We start from the raw sequence: 19306 nt of genomic DNA on the forward strand, positions 1-19306 counted from the left end.
TTTTACAAAGCATTTTGAAGAATTTGAATTATAATAATGTATGATTTGTCATTGTAAAATATTTAAATTGCAAGTAAACAAACAAGTACGTCAAACCCAAAAAAAATCTTATAGTTCAGAACAATTATGTATGAAATAATCAAAATTAAATTAATAATGTTAAAGAATATGTGCAAAAGAATACAATGCATGTAAATGATTAGCCGGTTCATTTTTCAATTCTCATTTCCAAGAATTTGAATTTGAATTAGCGATAAATAATTCTAATAAATCTATTTATGTGAACTCCATTATGTATTATAATCTTGAAGTTATTTTTCAATGGTGTAAACTTATGAATAAGCATTCTATGATTCCATACACAAATTGCTATGAATATTTACCACGCATAAAATCCGCAGAAAAACCTTGATTGATGCTTGTAAATACAAATACATGACTGAAAGTACGAAACATATTTAATCGAAGGTCGAATCAAATGTAATATAAAAATATTTATTAACATCGAGTTGAGTAAATATTTGGTGAGGGAATTGAAAGTGTGATTGGCAAAAAGCAATATGCAGTATATATGAAATTTAAATAATAATTTTGCATAAAAAAACTAGCACAATTATTTATTTAGAAAAGTTTATGCGTTTTTAGGTTTTTGTAATACCAAATACATTCCATATCAAATTTTGTTATGAAGCTCGTGCCTTTTTATCTACTAATAAAATTTTTTATGTTTCGTGTATAAAAGTTTTATATAAATTCAATTTATTATATAAAGTTTGCGCATAACAATAGATTTATTTCATTTGTGTGAAATTAAACTGTTTAATAATAATATACTTTTTAATAAAACTATGATAGACTGTAGACCAAATATTGTAAACATAAAAGCATTTATATGAATCAGATTTTTATATCTCGGTCCATATCCATATAATATAATGACTATCTCATAGTTAGTTCTAGGCATAAATTTTTATTGATAACAGACGCCTACCAGGTACCAAATATTAAATTCAGTCATTATGATAGCAATTGTTATCATAAGGTTATAAAAAATCTCTATACATTATTCATGGCAGATAAAGCAATCAAAGCCCAGCCAACTGCATGAGTTTATTCATATAGTATAATATCTATTGAAACAGAAACCTATTAATCCAGAAACCAATCATTTCTCGATATTATCAGCATCGTACTGAAGATTGATGACTGGAAATTTGAGTAAATAGAAGATATGAGATATGTTTGCTAGCCACTTCTAGAAGGCTCCATTAACAAGATCTAATTAAATGTTTGAGCCAATAATATACACAACTTCTACAACATATTATATATATATATATATATATATATATATATGTATATATAATATGTACAGTCCTTTGAATTAAAAAAAATCTACATTAATCTCTATCTCAAAATATGTTTTAATTTTCAAAATTAAAATTATTTTCGTAAAATAGATGTAAAAATTATTGTATAATAATAAATTAATCACATGTACGAACTTTACATCAATTAGGCTGAAAACCACCAATAAAGCTTTAATAATAATTAAACTAGTTGGTTTGGTATTTAGCCTTGAGGCAAATTACATGAACTTCCCGATATGTGTAAATAATCGACTTAATCAATAAAAAATAATTTAATTTATCAGTGATTAGAAGTATTCCAAGTGGGTTTATTACACATAATTGAAAACGAACGAACACGTTAACTCGGAGTATTTTCTAATAGCAAATTTTCAAAAATCAACCATTTTTATAATTGAACCAGTTTCCATAGGACTTTAATGGTTTAGTATGTTTATTAAAACCAAGTACTTTATAGTTATACCAAGTAAATCGTCTAATTTTAATGTTAACAAACGTCGACAAAACTACTCATATTCTTAAACTTTGATAAATTTTTAAAATTAAGCTACTTGTCGTAAACATTAATATTTCAGTGAGATATATATATATATATATATATATATATATATATATATATTGATCTTTCGATCTTCATTAACTTCACATTGTTTAAGCTTTACGCTATTCTGAATCATTGTTTTCCCAAGAAGCACCAGACCCCTTATATATATATATATATATATATATATATATATATATATATATCTATATATATATCGCCAAAAAAAGTTCCATAAAAATCCGCTTGAATTTTTTCACCTAAAACTAATTAGTATCATACCCAACTAATATCTTTCGAACAGTTTTTGTTTTTTTAAAATCGGTTCGGTAGGATGAGCTTAAATGTGGACGAAAAGTTTAACACTTTTTTTTTCAAATTACAAAGAAACGGTTAGGTAGATCGTCTCACATAACTGACAAACGATAGTCCTCATTGAGATACATCAAATGGCTTTTAAATTTCTGAAATCGGTTCAGGCTTTTCTGAGAAAACGCCGATCAAAGGTCTAATTTTGACAAATGCCAAAAGAACGATACTAATTTTTGCAAACTTTGATGAATTTTTAAAGCTAAACGAGTTGTCGTAGGGCCGTAATATTTTAGTATGATCTAGAAGAGTTTTTGAATTTTCAAAATCGATCCAGAATTGCGGGCTAAAACGTAGACAAATTTTTTTTCACATTTCTGCGATTTACAGAGAAACGGCTCGGCCGATCGTCACACAAAACTCTGAAACGCCAGTCTTCATCGAAATACATCTAATGGCTTTTAAATTTTTGAAATCGGTCTAACCGTTTTTGAGAAAACGTCGATTTACCGCAAAAAATCTGTTCACACATACATACTTTTTCCAAATTTGGTCTCATTCGATTCAGAATAGCTTGAAACGTCGAGAAAACATAAAATTAGCGAATCGGATTTTTTGATGAAAACATAAACTTCTCCTTCGGGAAGTTAATAATGTAATAATTATTTATATAGCCGTTAGTTCTAGTAGTACGAATTTTCGAAACATAATTATTGTTAATAACTCATATGGTGAGACTTATAAACAATATGGAAGAATACTTTTCTCATTCAATTTATTTACCTCACCTATATTAATTATAACTCAACAAAAACCAAGTAGAATAACTGTTAAATAATCTAAAATATGGATTATGAAGTCATTTTTATTCATTTTAAAATTAAACTGATGGTGTATTGCTTTGTGCCTTAATACAAATTGCTGGAACTTCCAGTAACGTAATAAAAAATTCGAGAAATGATAAATGTTTTCAAATAGATTATTATACGTACTGTAACTTATATCTGTTTACGAAAAAGTAAATAAACACAACTTAATCAATTCAATTTAAAACTAAGGACATAATATAATATTTATAAGAATTAAACTGGAGTGGAAAGTTGAAAATATTTATTAGAAGTATATAATTGAGCTTTAAAACTTTAGCTAGAAAAAAAAATAAAATTCGAAGTATTTTCACTATTCAAAAAAATTTTTTGAAAAAAATAAATTAAATCTCCATTAAAAATATAGTACCTGACAGTATATCAGGTTCAATCAGTTCCAAATAAAATATTGATATCAGATTCAAATTTGAATTTTGATATTTGAATTCAATTTTATCAAGTAGTATTCTTTTTATATACCGGCAGTACTGCATAAAAGACACATTGCCAGTAACATGTTCCTTTTTGACTTTCTGAAAGTAATTATTATATTTTTTGAGAAAAAAATTAACGATTTGATGAAATTATGGACAACGAATCTACGTCAAGAGGTTGAATTTCAATAGTTAGGTTAGAATAATGAGCTACGTCAAAAAATTTAAATGGAGTCGTTAAAATTCATTGTTGCTATATGAAACGAAGTAGATCATGTACATCTAATATCAAACAGCCAATTACTTTTTTTTAAATAATTCTGAACGGATAAATGTCATTAATATTCATTTTTATTAATGTTCACAATTTAGAGATAAATATTTTCATTTACTTGCTTCATAGACCTATTGTAAACAATATGTTGAGTATTACTCAAAAAGTATTATGTAAAAGGCATTTTAATTGATACTTTCTAAACAATACTGAAAACATAACAAGAAATACCTCTAACTCTGTAAAGATGTTTAACTAACAATTAAGAATTTAATGTTCTTCAAAAATTGTTAAATGATTCTACAAATTCTAAATTCATGCAAAATAATCAATTGGAGTTACGTTGATTATTATTATGCAAATGTAAATTATACTGCTTCTTCTTAAATAACAGTTAATTTTGCTTTTGTGTAATCCTGAGAATTCGGAAATGCCTTAGCATTGATTATTCTTGATTAAAATTTGGAATGAAAACATTTTCCTGGAAGTTCCTGAACAACTGTTGTTGATTATCTCGATTATTTTTGATATAGGCAAATTAATATAGCACCTGTTAATACCGTTGTTTCCAAACTGTGGGGCGCGAGGCTATTGCAGGGGAGAAGAACAGGTATTTTCAAAATACAATTTTCGAAAATATACAAACCGTCATTGTGCCCTAAAGCAAGTTTCTGGTACTTCCCGTACCGTAATTTAAATTTATTCAAAACTCAGAAAAGGAAAATTATATTTTTTTTGAGAATATTGATTTTTTTTAACAATTTTGAAAGTATTCGAAAAAATTGGGTTTTTTGAAAATACTAATATTTTTTAAAAAAATAGAAATGTTTTCAGAACTAATTTTTTTTGAAAGTGTTTGTTACTTATTTATATCGGTTGTCTCACATTGCAAAATATATCAGATTTTTGACTACCAAATGTTTTTTTTTTAACTTTTTTATATACTTTTTTTAATTTAATCAATACTTCATTACGTCAATACAAGTGGACTTTTTTAAATTACTCAAATGTGATGCTCAAATCTCTCAAAAACTGACTCTCCATTTTTTACACTATTTGCTCTGTATCTCCAAAACGGCTACACCAACTTTCGCAGCACGTCTCTTTATCAATAGGATTCGAATGCTTTTTAAATAACTCAAATCTGTTGAGCGGTAGAAGGAAAATTGTATCCATCCATACATACATACATACTACATACACCCATACACACACGCATATCCATTTTTTTAAGGTAATCCTAAAAGTTCAGCAACCTCTAGAACGTAAATATGTATATGCAAAAAATGTCATTCTCGATTTTTGGAGGATTATTATAACTTACCATACGGCAAGTTGAAAATTTGAAAAGACATAAAAAAATGTACAAATTCATTATTTATTATAATATTGCATAATAAGTTGGAGTCTGATATTATGAGTTGAATATATATAAAATAAAATTGCTAAAAAAATTAAGGAAACTTTTTTTTTAATAGAATGAGAGGAAAAAACGTTGGAAATCATTGTTAAGATAAAGTGCCACCTAAAGCCAGCCAACAATAAACATGATGAACTTCACAATTTTACAAATACATTTCATATCTATCAATCTTCTATAAACCAATTTAATTTGCATTTTTATTAAAATTAAATTTTATTTTTCAGTAACCTTTTAAATACGTAAAAAATATACGGGTATTATATAATAGCGTCAAGGGTGCCGTTAACGCTGTCTCATGAATTAATCGCAATAACCGACCGCATTGTATGTCATTGTGATAAACATCGGGCCGTCTTGATGGTTCTGCCTTAATTTTCATTTCCCAAGTGAAATTCTCATGAAAATCGCTTTTTGTACAAAACATAAGATAAAGACATTGGTAAGGGACCCGTATTATGTGAGATCGTTCTGCCTACGCGAGTGACGTGAATTTTAATAAGTATAAAATATGTATCGCCAAAAATTGCTTATGCTTGTCACGGATGTATATACACCGAATTCTGAAGGTTTGGTTGGAAATTTAACAAATCACATTCACTTTTAAATTATATTTAGTTGTAGATTTTGTTTTATTCTCATAAAACACTCATCTAATATAATTTGATTTAAATTTTTAGGTTTTTCTCTGGAAGACCTGATATCGTGCAGTAGCGATGCTCATTTTACCTAGAAAATATTGACGAAAGATATGTTTTCGAATAAAAATAGTCCACTGCGATGTGAAATGGCAATGAAAAATCAGGACAGTTCTATCACTATTGTTATCAAGGAATATTATGTTGTGGTCAAGTATCAATTATCCCTTAAGGTTGTTATTAAACATAAACTGTAATAATACTTCACAATATTTATCAAACAAACAATGTGGAAAAATATTGAACTTATATGAGATAATGTATCTTTCCCAAATTATCTGGAAAAACTAACTATAATAAAATTCATCTTTGCGATAAAGTTAATATGCATTGCATACACGTATCAGTAAATACTTAATTATCAAACTACATTTTTGAATCTAGTGGTGCATGGCATCGTGCCTTAAGGCAAATTGCTAGAACTTTCTGTAGCAAAATTAAATATTCGAGGAAAAAAGTCAGTAATCAAAAAATATTGATCAATGATTAATAGCAATTGTTCTGAATATTTTCAAACAGATAATTATTAGTACTATATATTTTATCGCTTATGTATTATATAGCGACGACCTTATCGCATTGAGAATATTTACATTAACAAGAGATGCCAAATGAATCCATCTGAAAATATATCTCTTTCGATTAAAAAAACGCATATGAAATATATATTAAATTTTTGAACTGAATTGTTAATTTAAAATTTATATTCAGAGTATAAAGTTTGAATTTATGATATTTAAAAAAAATGAAACATTTGATATTTGTTTGAACCGTATAACTGAGCTTTAAAAATTAAAAATCTTGGTACAGAACACAAAAAATTGTCACAAATTTAGTACTCATTCTTAAGTCTTCTTCAAATCATTCGGTTGATCAGCGCGCCCGAAATCGTGGACAAAATATTGTATCCAAACATACACACACACATGCATTCGTTTTTTTCTAAGATATGCCAAAATATTCAGAAGCCTTTAAAACGTAGATATGTAAAAAGTTCCGATTTCGATTTTATTACGATTACCATAACTTACCCAACGAGAAATTAATTAAAAAGTTGAAATTATCATAAATAGAAAATCTACGCAAAAATCATTAATCAATCGTCATCTAATTGTATACTTTTTCTGGTATAATATATGAATTTGTAGTATGTATTCCCAAAAATATACTACCAGTGATGAATATTCTTTTGTTATTATGAAATAAAAATATAATAATATATACTAAGATTTGAATATTTATTAATATCATATTTTTTAACCTTGTGTTTTTCGTATCAAAAATATGAATCAAAATCAATTTATTAACTTCCTGTTTAGTAATTTATAGTATTTTAAAAGAAAAGAAAATTGAAAAATTTCCATATCTTCATGTTCCGAAGGTTTCTGAACAATTTGCGATATTGAAAAAATGGATGTATGTGTGTGTGAAAGTAGGCATGTTTGGATAAATTTTTTTCGGAATGATGTGATTTTCTTGGAAAAATTTATTTGTATTTGGGTAAGATGAGTCTAGCGGTTTCGGAAATATAAAAATAAAGAAGTTCAAAAAATTACTATTTACACAAACTATAATACAGGATTACTATTAGATAATGTAGATAATCCCACAAAAAATAGCAATTTAGATATCTTTAAAATCAAATTAATATAATACGCATAGCATTTAGGAATATGGAATTAAAAATTTAATTATAAAAATGCGTGTTTTAAATTGATTTAAAAGTTCAACGTATATTGAATAGATCTAAATCTATGTGAAAATCTCTGTCAAATTGTGTTCTTTAGTGAAACAATTTATTATTTGTGCTACCATCCATAGAAAACAGCAAACAAATTAAATATTCTCTTAAGAAATCGATTGAGTCAATATAGTCGATGATTGAAACATTAATTATTCACATGATTTATAAATAGATTAATTTTAAATGGAACTTTATAGAAGTATAAACTTGTGGATTAATATTCTCATACAAGATTAGTTAATGAAAATTATTATAGAAATACATTTAGATAAATTTGTATTAGAGCTATTAAAATCCAGCGTTTCACTATTTAATTATAAATGCACTTTTTTAAACTAATGTTTCTTTCTACCAATTTTCGAATTTTTTTTATTTACCATTCGAGCGTGCAAATCTCATGTATACCTATATAAAAAAAGTTTCAAAACAATTTTCATATTTTTCATTGATATATTTATGTATTAATCATAAACAAGACATAATCAATGATAATAATGATTTCAAGGTCTTCTCAGGTTAATATGAAACTAGTTGGTTCGGTATTTAGCCTTGAGGCAAGTTACATGAACTTCCCGATATGTGTAAATAATCGACTTAATCGACTTAAAAAGACTTAATTAATTTATGAGTGATTATAAGTATTCCGAGTGGATTTATTACACATCATTGCAAACGAACGAACGAACACGTTAACTCGGAGTATTTTCTAAAAGCAAATTTTCAAAAATCAATAATTTTAATTAATCAATAATTATAATTCAACCAGTTTCCGTAGGACTTAAATGGTTTACTATGTTCAAGACCAAGTACACTATCGTTATACCAACTAAATCATCTAATTTTATTTTTAACAAACGTCAAAAAAACTACTCATTTTCTCAAAATTTGATGAATTTTTAGAATTAAACTACTTGTCGTAAGGCCGTAATAATTCAGTGAGTTCTATAAGACCATGATATATATCGACAAAAAAAGTTCCATAAAAATCGGCCTAATTTTTTTTTCAACAGTTAATTACAAGAAAACGGCTCGGTAGATTTTCACCTAAAACTAATCAGTATAATTCCCAACTAATATCTTTCGGACAGTTTTTCATTTTCTAAAATCAGTTCGGTAGGATAAGCCTAAGTGTGGACAAAAGGTTTAACACTTTTTTCCAAATTACAAAGAAAGGGCTCGGCCGATCATCGCACAAAACTGAGAAACGATAATCCTCATCGAGATACATCAAATGCTTTTTAAATATCTGAAATCGGTTCAGGCGTTTCTGAGCAATTGTCTATGAAAGTTCTAATTTTGACAAATGCCAAAAAGACCATACTGATTTTTGCAAACTTTGACAATTTTTTAAAGCTAAACCAGTTGTCGTAGGGCCGTAATATTTTAGTATGATCTAGAAGACTATGGTATCTACCGCCAAAAAAATAATCATAAAAATCGTCGAATTTTTTTTTTAAACTTTATTACAAGAAAACGGCTCGGCCGATCTCTACCAAAAACTAGTCAGCACGATTCCCAACCAATATGTTTCGAACGGTTTTTGAATTTTCAAAATCGATTCAGAATTGCGGGTTAAAACGTAGACGAAAAATTTTTCACCTTTCTGCGATTTATAATGAAACGGCTTGACCGATCGTCGCACAAAGTTGACAAACAATAGTCCTCATTGAGATACATCGAGTGGCTTTTAAATTTTTGAAATCGGTCCAGCCGTTTTCGAGAAAACGTCGATTTACGGCAAAAAATTTGTTCACATACACGCACACACACACACACACACACACATACTTTTTCCAAATTTGGTCTCATTCGATTCAGAATGGCTTGAAACGTCGAGAAAACATAAAATTAGCCATTCGGATTTTTTGATGAAAACATAAACTTCTCCTTCGGGAAGTTAACAAGTATCAACTGTGTTTTTTTTTCAAAATAATTGAATTTTTCTTGAAAGTTATTATATAAAAAGCTACTTTTGGGTATATTTTATATGTGATGCAAATGTTATGAAATATATACTGATTAAAATCATGTGATAAATCGTTGATAAATAACATAAAATTGTTAGAAACAGAAACATCTATTTTCAAAGCTTTGTTCAATTTATCCGAAAGATTAATACACCAGTAATTAATACTAAGTTTATCAAAATTCTATAAACGTAAATTTGTATCTACAAATTACGAAAAAAAAACGTTAATGGCCGATTTTGATAATTATATGAACAGAACTTCTAGACAAAAATATTTCGATACAATAAACGATATGCGTACCATACTATAATATACCATATACCAAAAACAAAAATATTATTATCTTTTAATTGTTTGATCGAGTTTTATATAATCGTGCAAATTATTTATGCCACTTATTACTGAGACCAGAGAAATTCATTAAACAGCGTTTGTTAGTATTTAACCAAAGATAAACAAAATTATATTTAACACAACATGTATGAGGAATAACAGTATGATAATACTAAAAGTGAACGTTTTGATATGATTTTGTGATATATGAAAATATGAAAGGGAATCTAACACATGTTTCTTGGTTATGCATAAAACATGAGTGTGAGAAGTACGTAGAAAAGTGGTCGATGAGATATCCATGCGGGTTACGTGCTATGTAAGAAATTGAAAATATTACAAGCAAATATAAATCGAATCGTTTTATAAAAAGAAAAATATACCTTAGATACGTAAGAACACTATGAGAAAGATATTATTATATCTTTTTGTTGATCGTCTATCGATCTTTAATTACTAGGTCCGCCATAACTGTTACTTGTATAATATAAGAAATATTAACTATTCATAGAAACAACTTGTATAAATCAATAAATAGTGTTGAATGTTTCTTGCAATTTTCGGAGTTTGGGATAAGCCCTTTGTACTATGCATCTATTACTAATTTTTAAAAGTTATGCAGCAAAAACAGTATACTATTTATAGAAATTCTGAGAAGAGAATTAGTGTTTTTTCTATAACATTGTATAGAAGTTTTGTATAAAAAACTAATAATGGTAATTAAGATGGGTTTTTTAAGTATAAAAACATGATGAATACCCATATTAATAGCTTAACAAAAAACGGATAAAATACAGAAAATCTTAAATTTATCAAGGCGCAAAAACCACGTTATCTGTTCCTGTTTTTTTGTATTATGACGAAAAAAAGCTACATTATTAGACGTGGATCTTAGATCAGTTTTTTTTGTACCTAATGAATAATCGATTGACTTAAACTAGTGGGGTGTGTGGCATCGTGCCTTAATTTATAATTTTATAATAAGGCAAATTGCTGGTACTTCCCGTACCGTAACGAAATATTCGAAGAATTTTGAATGTTTTCAAATAGATTATTATAAATATTATAACATTGTCTAATATTTATAAGAATTATATAAACTGAATTGCAAAGTTGAAGTTATTTATTTAAAATATATCAGAACTTTAGTCAGAATTAAAAATAAAATCTGATTATTTTCGATATACAAAAAAAAATTTTGAAAAAAAAATTGAAAAAAAAATAAACAAAATTTCTTTTTCTGAAATCAATTATTTTGTTAAAACAAGCAGAAAGTTTTCTGAATCATTTAAATCGGACGCTTACTTCTCTTAAAAACTGCCATTTTTTGCACATTTTGCTCGGTATCTTCGAAAGGGCTGGGCCTGCCTTTGCGATAAACTAATAATCACTTTTTCCGAACAGTACTAATTGAGTGTTATTTAGATCATTCAAATCGGGTGCTCCGTTCTCTCAAAAACTCGATTTCTGCACTCTTCTTTTTATATCCGTAACTGCTGGACCTACCTTCTCCAAAAAGGTGGACGAAAAATTGTATCCATACTTACATACACACACACACACATAAACACATCCATTTTTTCTGAGGTATGACAAAATGTTCAGGAACCTTCAAAACGTTGAGAAATGTAAAAAATTTCAATTTCGATTTTTGGCCCATTACAATAACTTACCCTACGGGAAGTTAATAATTTAGTGATCAAGCTAAAAACAGATAGGCAATTAGAATATATTATTTCAATTTTTCCATTTTGTACAGAATAACAAAAATGCACAATTTGTCAAACTTAGGAGCCAGTTCTGCCGCAAAATAGACCAATGTTACGTAGAGGTTACATTACGTAAAGTTTTCATTGGTAATAAGTACGGTCAAAATTAATCAAAACCAAAGGTTCCAAAAGTTGTTGTGATGATACTTCTTCTTGAAGTTCCTTTCTAGGAGATATCCCAATAGTTCTATTTAGTTTGATGTAATTTATATTAGAAGACAACCAATGTAAGTATTTATAAGTTTTGAATTTTCAGAGAAAATCTAAATATCATATTTGAGCCCAAAAAAATACATATCTAATTGGCATGTTTCAAATCGATTTTATATTAGCTGAATTTTTATTTTGAATACCCCAAATACAAAAATCTCTATTATATTTTGTTATAAAATATGACGACAAATTATACGAATTGTTGCTATTTTATTATTCATAAAAATATCAACTATATCCTGTTACCTATATATGCCGAAAATTTGAATTACTAATGCTTTGATACAATTATTATTATCACGAAGTGCACTCATGTTACGTTATTATGAATTAATAGCCGTAAAATTGTCATAGCTTTTTCGACAGCTGTAATTATGAATAAATCCAAAATATAATATAAAAGATGCAATGGACTATTAACTCCAAATTTAAATTTAATTCCAATCCAATTTAAAATTACGAAATTTATAGAAATTTATTCATATAATTTTGTTAGTGCACTGAATCAAAAAATGCATTAATAATATAGTGAAATTAGTCAATTTGAATAGATCTGTTATTTATAATGTTAATGATAGAACTTGTCGTAGGATATTATATATATATATATATATATATATATATATATATATATATATATATATATCATGCCATGGTTGAATTAGGGTATTTTCTTTCTATAAAGCAATTGTGTTAAGATGATGATTATGTATAATACACTTAAATATATATGGGGATTAAAAATACTCATTGCAAATTTTAAGATTCGATTTTATGAATCTATAGGTTTATATACTATATACATATTTTGAAACATTTTACATTTTAGTTTAGTGAAAAGAAAAATATCAAACTAATGGATATATAAAAAATAGCCCATTAAATTACTATACGCTGTTACTATTTACATTTAAGCACCAATTAATATACTTGAACTAAACTATACAGTAGCGTTGAAAATAGTACATTAATTTATAGGGTAAGGTAGGGCACAAAGGTACTATTTGACTTTGAGCAATTATATTGTGAAAACCAAACCAATTATATCACAACAAATAACACATATTAAACCAACAACATTCTGACTATGTTCAGTAAAACTCCTAGCTAGCTCATCATTGTAGAAATGTGTTTTTTTGCTGTTTTTCGAAAATAATTAACTTGTCTAATTTACCCCTTGACGGGGTAAAATGAGACGTCCAGAGGGCACACAGATCCAATGTCTTATATTAAATTTTAAAGGGATTTTACAAAATAATAGCTACATTATGCAGCCAATGCAAAACATGAATTTCAAGGGCATATTTTTTACAGAGATAACACTGTACATAACCTTGATCTGGTATTTTGTCAGAAATATTCATCAGCAGAGTTGGAATAACTATTTATCTAATTTATCTCTATTATAGTAATATTGCTAGATTTAACTAAATTTACGTAGACATTGAAATTATATAAAGATCTCGTAAACTGAACAACAGTTCTTACAAACAAGAAAATAATGACAAATGATAATACTTTTGTTATGGATTATCAATTATTGCCCTTAATCTTCCGATAACGTCATAAGAATCAAGGTAGTGACTGGTTTTACATCTTTTTCCGTCTTCTTTGAAATATTGTTGTTAAAAAATTCTTAATTTTACTTTTTTTGAGATATCGATGGTGAACAATTTTACGCGCGAATCTTTAAGCCCCGTTCTACCTTACTTGAATATTGATAACAATTGATGATAAAAGTAATAACTTGATTTTCGATATTTTTTTTTGACCAAGGACCTGAATAGTTTTTTTGCGAAGCACAAAACATGATTCTTCTAAATACTAACCCATGGAAAATTTAATTTATAGTTAGCAATATTTATCGAAGCAGACGAATTACTAAAAATGATTAGATCTATTATTAAACTGATGTTCTCTCACCTGGAATTGCTGCTGGCCACGCTATTATTGGACCTCGATCTTCGGCTTTTGAGAGAATCTCCACGATTCACAACTCCTTTGCCGGTAATTGAAAAATGTCTCAGTCTGTAATATTCCTCTTCGGTGCCCGTGTTTGGCATTGAAGCCACGCGGGACCGCTGGGCGGGAAGCGATAAGTGAGTGCAACGCCCTGGCGTCTTCACAGATTGGGAACGACTGTGATGGGGACTTCCGTACCTGAAAAAAATTTGAAAACATAAATAATGCTTCAACTAAATAAATAAATAAGACTTCGACTAATTCTATAAAAATATTCATTCAATCAAACCAATCAATCAGAGCCATTAATATTTTTAAGCCAAATATTGATATAGTTGTAAAATATGAAAACCCATTCGAAATCAGCACAAAGGTCTAAAGTATTGCAACAGGCTGTAACTTTCAAGTAAATTTTAGGTAATCATGTCATAAGTATATTTATATTAAATGTAAGTATTTTTTTTTAATATATCAAATATAAAATAAGAATATTTATATTTCATAAGCCATTTGGATTTAATTTTGATATTGAAAAAGTATCTAATATGAAGTGGCTCTTCATTAAAGCAAATATAAATAAAGTTTACCAAATTGTCTGACAAATTTGCTTAACTATTTATATGACTGAAATAAAATTTATCGTATATATTTGGGTCTGATCATGTTTCCATACAGAATTTGAAATTCAAAATTAACTTTCCAAAATATGTAACTGGCATAATGACGTATTGACATCTAACAACTTTTAAAACTGTGACGAAACAAATGTTTCATTATTTCTAATGAATGTTTCATTATAATCTAATCTAATTCCAATCTCTAATGATTTTTTATCATTGATTCACTTTTGTAAACCCATACAATTTTAATATGCTTGTCGATAGAATCAATCTTGTTACTGTGCAACGTTGCATTAATTACGAAGAAACGTCCCGGTCGATCTTTGTAAAAAAACAAGCCAGTACGTAAGTAGTGCACAATAATCAATACAATTACAGATCTATTATAGTTTGATTTTCAATTAAACCACTTGTCTAATCGAGTTCTACGACTCATAGGACTATGTAGTTTTAGAATGTTTTTTCAGAAAAAGACAACACTAACATTAGAGCCGGAAAATGATTTGGTATGACAAACACGCAGTGCCAAATTATATCCTGATCCACTTAAAACTGCAATTGGAACATGTTATATAATAATTCTTTCTTTTAAAAGATTATTGTAATATCAAATGACTTTCCTAATTATCAAAATGTGATCTTTTTTCTGAGAATTGGTAATATTTTTTGTCAAATATAGTATGTATTTCGCTGAATGTATTGTGATATTCATATAATATTGTGAGAGTATAAAAAAAGATTCATATATACCACCAATACAACCTAGGTAACGAAAACAACCTGGATAAAACATTCATATATATAACCAACACACTGTTATTCACCTCATTCTATAAAATACATGTTTTGAAATTTACATACATACTAATTGAAAATGACATTTAGCCTTAATGCAAGTTGCACAAACTTCCAGAAATGTGTAATAATTGACGTAATCAAGCGAAAGTGAAATTTAGATTTTAGATAAAAATTTTAACTGTTTTTCTCAAAAATAAAGTTTTCGCTTTCAATTAAATCTAAACATTGCAATTTCTAATTGAGTTTTCTCGAACACATATAAATTGTCTGTAATTATATTAATTATATTGCACAGACGGGTGCTTATATATACTATTATTGTAGCTTTTAATTCCAAATTTGAATGAACTAACAATTTTTGACTCATCACACCACAAAATCCACATTTGACACAATTTTTTCTACAATATTTTTTCAAAAAAAAAATTTTAAATTAAACTACTAGGCCGTAAAATCTAAGTATGTTCTTTAAAGAACTAATTAGAACCTAATTAGGACCATGGTATCTATCAAAACAACAAGTTTCATCAAAAAAAATTTTTTCAACAAATTACAAAGAAACGGTTTGGCCAATCTTGTTTTGACAAAATAATTGCTTTCGAAAAAAAAAATTGTTCCATTTTTTTGTCATATTTTCAAAAAAAAATTTTTGTATTTTGAAGATAATTGAAATTTTAATTTTAATTCTGGCTGAAGTTCTACAGCACTTACATACTTTGAATAAATGATTTTAACTTTGTAATTCAGCGTTACATAATTCTTATAAATAAATATTAGATAATGTAATATTATTTATAATAATCTATTTGAAAACAATTAATATTTATCGAACATTTCGTTACGGTACGGGAAGTTCCAGCAATTTGCTTTAAGGCACGATTTTAACCATGGTTTGGAGACGTGCTGATTAATTTTGGACAAAAATTTAAAAACTGTTCAAAAAATCCTGTAGCAAGAAGATCAAAATTGCGGGCTAAAACGTGTATGAACAAATTTCACTTTTTTGCTATTTACTAAATGACAAATGCTAGTCTTTATCGAGTTACATCAAATGGCTTTTAAATTTTGAAATCGTCCCAGCCATTTTATAAAAAAACGTCGACGAAAGGTCGAAAATCAGTTTACACATACACACCCACACCACATACATTATTCAAAATTAGCCAGATTCGATTCAGAATTACTTGGAACGTTGAGAAAACATAAAATTAGCAAATTGGATTTTTTGACGAGAACAAACTTGTCCTTCGAGAAGTTAGAAATTAATTTATATAATGAACTATGTTATTTAAGGAGCTGCCAGTAAATTAATTTGAACTGCTTTGAAAAAAATCTTCTTATATTTATAAAAGTCATTAAGAACTGATATGATTCTGTTATGAAAGCATGTGAAATAAAACTTGCTAACTTGTGTTAGTAATTGGCTAAACGTGCAACATAGACGAATAATAAATATCTCTAAATCCGCTTTCCTCAAAGCTTTAAAAGACATTACTACTGGTAGCACGTTCCATCGCAATATCCGTCTATTGCCATCATGAGTATCCGCGTTCAAATGGGCAATGACATTGTCTATACTGGACAGACGCAAATAGAAGAGATAAAACGGCCAAAAGTTGCATTACAGACAAAGTCGCTTCTGCTTGTTTGCACAGTGTACCCACTACCCAGATACAAATTGAGGCGCAATTCATTTGCACAATGCGGATTTACGTCGCAGAGGAGTTGACTTAGCCTTCGTTCTTGCCATTAAATCTCCAAAGCTCGGAACACGCACGATACAATGCCCCTATTGTGATAAGTTTTGTTATAGGTGTACGCATAGACGGGCGGCTTGTGGACTCAAAAATATTGAAATACATATATTTTATATTGTTCTTATTAAATAACTTTATGCACATCCATGTTCTATGGAGTGACGGTTATGCGCGCTGTCTTGTGAGTTTGAATCCCGATGTGGATAACTTGATTGCCTAATCCTTATCATTTATGTATATAGTCTGACCATTTGATCTCCTGTACAATCATGTTTTTTATTGCTATTTCAATAATTTAAATTTTTACGGTTTTAAATGAGTATAACTTTCAACATTGTACAAGAATTTTTAACTTGACTGGTGGTCTAATAGACTTTAATATAATGAGCTTGATGATTAATATTGTATTTAATGTTCGAATGCTTTTTTTCAGCTTTTTTTCAGAAGCGAAATTCGTGCAGCTACTATGATTATTATAAAATAACTGTCCTTTTAATATCATTATGAATAAGCTTGACAAGAGCATGAAATAATATCTATTATTTTTGATTACGGCTTGCTTATGAATAAATAAATAAATAAATGAACATATAATGCAGTAGTGATATCATTTTGAATTAAAAATATAGATCAAAATAATATTTGCAATAGAAAGAAGCCATTTTCGGGCACTGTGATTTAAAATGACAATAAAAAATCTCTCACTATATTCTTCTATGAATCGAGCTTGAGCTTAACTCAGCTCACGGACCTTTCTTAGAGAGGAAGAAACTACCCATTATCATATCGAAGTTTGTGGACCACAAAGGATTGTGGTTTTAGGTACTTCACTTCCTTATTTTGGCAAGGTCCAAGAAGAGAAAGATGAAGTATGACTGTTCGAACAAGTTTCCATTATTTCTTTTAGTTAGTGTCCCACATTAACATAGTCTGTAGCCCGCTTTGCTTTTAAAGAATCAAAAGTAAGTTTTCGTGTTCGGAAGCTTTTAATCATAACTATTAACTGTACACAGATAAATTACTTACTTGTTATTTTGCTGTAAGTTGAACATGAGTAGTTATTTACCAGAAATTAGGGCCGGATTTAGAAATTTGGCGCCCTGGGATACTGACAAAAATGCCGCCCCATCCCTAAATTTTTAAGTAAAATAGTTTTTATATATCATTTTTTTAAATTAAAATTACTATTTGAGTGCAGTAAATTTATTACGCATTACATACAATTTTGCCGCCCTGGGCAGTAGCCCCTACTTCCCCTACTGTAAATCCAGCACTGGATTTATTGAAAAATTCAATAAAAAAACGATTTCACAAGAAATTCTTGTGGGCTTTGTTTAAAAATTACAATTTGTTATACATTGTTATATTTTATTTATAACTTTTTTTTGAATGTATATGTTGTGTTGTATTACATATTAATGCATATCAATGTTATTAACAACAATAAAAGTTTCCATAAACTATTTTGTTGATTATGCCTATTGTTTTAACCCATTTTAATACCTGTCACTACTGACCTTTTTCGCTGTCACAACCGTTCTTCCGATGTTTTGATTTTATGACTAAATCCATCGTATTCAAGAGCAGTATTTTAGTATTTTTATATAGACAAATGTACAATTACCATTTAATTTACTTTTTTTCCAGATAACTGGCAAATTAACAAAATTATAGTTAATCAAAAATAAATTGCACAAACGTACCTAGTTTCTCTTGGTTGTTATAATTTTAGCTCCAGTGATAAAATTATATTATAAGCTTAGTTTTTGAACAAACATATATTAAACAAAAGTAAATTGTCTTATATAGAATAGTTTCGAGATCAATTTTTGCGTTACATACAACTTGGTATAAATTATTAATGATAACCGTTTTCACTTACAAATATATATTCAAAGATGTTGGTGAATAAAAATAGCCTTTCGAGTAATAGTTAGCTGCAATATATCACATCACACTTTGAAAGTAAAGATTTTATTACAAGGAGAAAGGCGAATTGTATTATCATTGTATTACCTTTTAGAATGAAGCTAACAATAAGTGGTAAATACATCTCAAATGCTCTTAAAACACTGAAAATAGTGCTGGTAAAATAATAATAAACCAAAATGTTATAATTTCTATTGTTAAATTGGGGGGACAATCGTCTGTGATTCATGGCATCGTGTCTTAAGACAAAATGCTGAAACTTCCGATACCGTAATAAAATACGGTATGGGAAGTTTCGA

At 28.0% G+C, this 19306-nt stretch overlaps 1 protein-coding gene across 1 annotated transcript in view; it reads right to left on the bottom strand.

Moving 5' to 3' along the window:
- LOC113370748 overlaps positions 1-19306 on the bottom strand; it is a 543405-nt gene that overhangs the window by 463938 nt on the left and 60161 nt on the right. The window contains exon 2 of the mRNA XM_026611438.1: positions 13865-14101. Coding sequence (XP_026467223.1) covers positions 13865-14101 — 237 coding nt within the window. The remainder of the gene's footprint in view (positions 1-13864; positions 14102-19306) is intronic.

This window comes from Ctenocephalides felis, unplaced genomic scaffold, assembly GCF_003426905.1.
Source record: "Ctenocephalides felis isolate EL2017-DRISC unplaced genomic scaffold, ASM342690v1 CF-g0.4_SCAFFOLD_01492, whole genome shotgun sequence".
NCBI lineage: Eukaryota > Metazoa > Arthropoda > Insecta > Siphonaptera > Pulicidae > Ctenocephalides > Ctenocephalides felis.